At 54.6% G+C, this 3,786-nt stretch overlaps 1 protein-coding gene across 1 annotated transcript in view; it reads right to left on the bottom strand.

The window, feature by feature from the left end:
• Window positions 1-1,511: 1,511 nt before the first annotated feature.
• STOML1 (stomatin (EPB72)-like 1) overlaps window positions 1,512-3,786 on the bottom strand; it is a 3,773-nt gene continuing 1,498 nt past the window's right edge. The window contains exons 5-7 of the mRNA XM_009866861.1: window positions 3,093-3,321; window positions 2,175-2,393; window positions 1,512-1,714 (exon numbers count right to left, since the gene is read on the bottom strand). Coding sequence (XP_009865163.1) covers window positions 1,512-1,714; window positions 2,175-2,393; window positions 3,093-3,321 — 651 coding nt within the window. The remainder of the gene's footprint in view (window positions 1,715-2,174; window positions 2,394-3,092; window positions 3,322-3,786) is intronic.

Genomic DNA, 3,786 nt, shown 5'->3' with positions numbered 1-3,786 from the left:
GAGCACCACAAACGGGGGAGCTCCAGGACAGGAACACTTGGGGTTCACGTAGCCTGGCATCTCCCAAGGGGCAGGGCATGATGGGGCACTACTGTCACCTCCCCCTCCCCGGGGGCTTTGATGCCTGTGTGATCTCCACAGCTTGGCTCAGGCTGGTGCCGCTCGATTCCAAGCTTCAAAGAGGACATTTAGTGGGGGCTTTGGCCTGATTGCACCCCTGAAACATTTCCGTTCAAAACATCGTTATGTGGCGCTTGAGGATATGGCGTAGTGGTTAGAGAGATGCTGGGAAAAAGGTTGGACTTGATGACCCTGGAGGTCCTTTCCAACCATAATGATTCTGTGATTCTGTGATCTAAGCTTTGGAAACGTTTGAATCCTTGCTGGCAAGCAGCCCTTTGCCTGGCCGGGCCAGGCTAGGCTAGCAAGACCAGTCAGGCTCGTCCCACTGGTCCATCAAAACACCCTGAGGGCTTGTCAAGCTGCCTTGAGCTCCAAGACATTTTAACCTCTGGGCTGCTGGGTGCTGCTGGCAATCCCGGAGAGGCTGTGCTGCATCCTGACATCTCCTTGCCATGGCAGGACTTCATGACTTCGTCACAACCACACGGCGACATGGAATCACACCACGCAGCCTCCTTGACCGGTGACAGCTCAACCCTGGGGTCCCCTGGGGAAACTGAGGCACCAAGAGTTTCAGCCCTGCCCAGCTGTGGAAGTCATCTGCCCAAGCACAAGGCTGCAGACCAGGTTTATTGTCCATCGAGAGCTGATACAAAGGAAGCTTACAAAATAAATAAATATCTATATATGCCTATGTACAGCTCGCACGCTCCCATGGACAGACCACACAGCACACATGCAAAAGCACTTTGAAGCACAAAATTAGCATGATCACTAATTACAAACCTCTGGGTCAAGAAGGCTCAGGTACCTTCAGGCAGATTGTTCCCTAAATCACCACTTCTGCTCTGTCCCCATAAATGCCAGTATCCCCTCAGCAGAGCCCTGCTGGACCCCACCTCCAGGCCTGCTGGTGGCATCCCAGCCTGGTCCAGCTGTTCTTCGTGCCCCTCTTCTGCTGGCCACCCCACCCCATGACTTCTGTCCTTGGCCACAGTGCCCCCAAGCCCTTCTCTATGCAACCTCCTCAGCTCATGGCCCTTCCAGTATGGGATGTCCAGGCACACAGTCTGTTGTGGGGCACCAGGACATCGGTCTGCTGGCAGAGGGACCTTGAAGCAAACTGGCATGTGCTGGGCTGCCAGCTGGTTCCTATCCTGTAACGTTGTAGGCAAAGGCTGGGCACGGGATGTAAAACAAGAACAGGCAACAGAGCTCAGTCTCAGTTTTCCCACTTGCGTCTTCATCCAGATCCTGCAGCCTTCATGGGGAGGGCAGCAGGAGCTCAGCAGGGCAAGGCCCCCACCACGCAGCACCCCTGTATGTCCCCCCCACCCTCACGCCCCTACAGAGACACATGCACACAGACACACACCCACACGCACGCTCTATCTATGTTGCTTCATCGCCTTGACGAGCTCCTCCAGCTTCAAGGCAAGGTGCAGGTCGCCTTTCACCTGCAGCCTCCCGCTCATGTAGGCACTCAAGGGGCGCAGGTCACCCAAGAAGAGGTCTTGAAGGTCTTTCTCCGTCACCTCCAGAATGACATCGGGGCTGCCTTCGGGCACGCCGCAGCCAGCCCGCCCGCTGCCTGGAGGACACAACGGGTGAGAGGGGGAGAAACAGCCGGCTTCAGGATCCAGCCTTGCCTGCTAGCTTTTCCCCCACCATTTCATAAGGATTGAGTTGTGTTAGATGACAGACAAGGGCCTGGCAGCGGGATTTTGGAAGCAGGAGTCCTTACTCCTTATGGTCCATCTCCAATCCCTGTCCTACTTTTGCCAGGGCCACCAGGAAAACCATTAGCAAACATGAAGTTTTTTTCCTTCAGAGAGTATTGATAAAATTAATGGGTTTAACTCCCAGGACTTCTCTGTCAAAACCACGGTTGCCAAACTGCAGCGCTCAGCTGATGGACCCAGAGATGCCTTTCACTGATGTTGGTTTGGGACTCCTGGCCACCAAGCTCGGTGGAGTTTGCAGCATGCAAAGGGGGCACAAGCACAAAACATCCTCCCACCTCTGACACAACAAGCCCAACGACTGATCACCTGAGGAGAGGTCTATGAAGTAGGTGCTCTGGGTGCCATTGGGCAGGGTGATGTTGACTTGGTAGGATGCTCCCACCTGGCTGACCAGGGCCTCGGAGAGGACAGACTCCACCGCCAAGAGTAACTCATCTGCCCTGGGCTTCCTCCAGGAGCTACCGGTGGTGGTGAGGAGGGGAGCGGTGGGAAGCTCCACCTCATTGACCGTCTCCACGCTGTCTGCTGCAGACAATGGGACAGAAATGGGTTGAGGGGTCACCTTTAGGTGGTGAGCTTTGTTGATCTGCATGGACCCAACAGAAAAGGTCTCCAGAGCAAAGAAACCTACTTATCCTGTAAATTTCCAGCTAAGCAAGGACAATTGTTTTTTTTTCCAGTTTCTACTGCCTGCTCCTCTATGCCCTGAAAGAAATAGTGGGGCTCAAACTGGTGCAGAGTTTCTGAGGAAAAAACATCCGCATTGCCCTCAGATGTGACTCTCTCAGCAAGCTCAGGTGTGAAATATAGATCATAGATTACTGGGTTAGAAGGGACCTCAAGGATCATCTAGCCCAACCCTTTAAGGTAAAGAAATACAGTTTAAATGAGATGGCCCAGCACACTGTCAAGCTGAGCCTTAAAACAGTCTAAGGTTTGTCTGATGGAAATGCTGAGATCTGAGCTGGGCAGGAGCCTGGGCTCCTGCAAATCTGCTCCTGCCCTTCCCAGCCTCATCTCCAACACCTTGTTGGAAAGGCTGTGTAGTCGTACCTGCCCACAGTGGTCCTCTCTCCTCCTCCCTACCAGCCTAGTTGCTTTGGGCTTCTAGGAGCATGATATCTCCCAGACTTGGACTCCTCTGTCAAACACCCAACAGACACAAAGGTCATCAGGCAGGAGGGACATCCCCCAGCAGAGAAGCGGTGGCGCTGGGTTAGTTACCTTCCTCTGGAGCACCGGTCCCGCTGCCTGCCAAAGACAGGGTGCTGCTGAAGAAATGGGCAGCCAGATGCTGAATGGTGCCATCCAGCCCCTCCAGCCCAGGCACAGGTGGCGCGGTGGCCAGAGGGCCCACTAGGTTCCCCCGGGGAGGTTGCAGCACAGCCTCCATGCTCAGCTCCACACGGTCCACCTCTAGGCCCCAGGACTTGGTCATGTCGTTAATCTCCAGCTGCAGAGTTGGGAAGAAAGGGAGAGGTGGTGGCAACCCAGGCAGAGAGGGGCACGGCTATAGAGACCACCCCTCACAGCACAGGCATACCATACTTCTGCTACCCACCAGCTTTAGATGTGGGGGTTTGGACTAGGCTCAATAGTCCACCTCCTCCAAGATGCCCACTCTCAAGTTCAACCCTGCTTCCCTAGTTGCTCTCCTGGCTTGGAGGAGGGCAGGACAGGGAAGACAGCTCGTTCTTGTTCCCCTTTCTATGTCTATGTCCCAAGCTGGCCCCTTTCCTTGCTCCACCCTGAGCAACACGTCCTGGCATGGTGTTCCACCAGACAGCATCTCTGGCCCCCAAACCACCTCAGACATCCCAGAGATACGATGTCCATGGCCAGATGCACTTTTGGCTCCATCTTTCCCTTACTGTTATTCCACACTAAGAGCCTAGGAGTTTGGGGGGCTTTTATTTGG

The sequence above is a fragment of the Apaloderma vittatum genome, unplaced genomic scaffold (genome assembly GCF_000703405.1).
Source record: "Apaloderma vittatum isolate BGI_N311 unplaced genomic scaffold, ASM70340v1 scaffold35413, whole genome shotgun sequence".
Classification (NCBI taxonomy): Eukaryota; Metazoa; Chordata; class Aves; order Trogoniformes; family Trogonidae; genus Apaloderma; species Apaloderma vittatum.
Note: the sequence above shows the minus strand (reverse complement) of the source record. Positions and strands in the feature narration are given on the sequence as shown.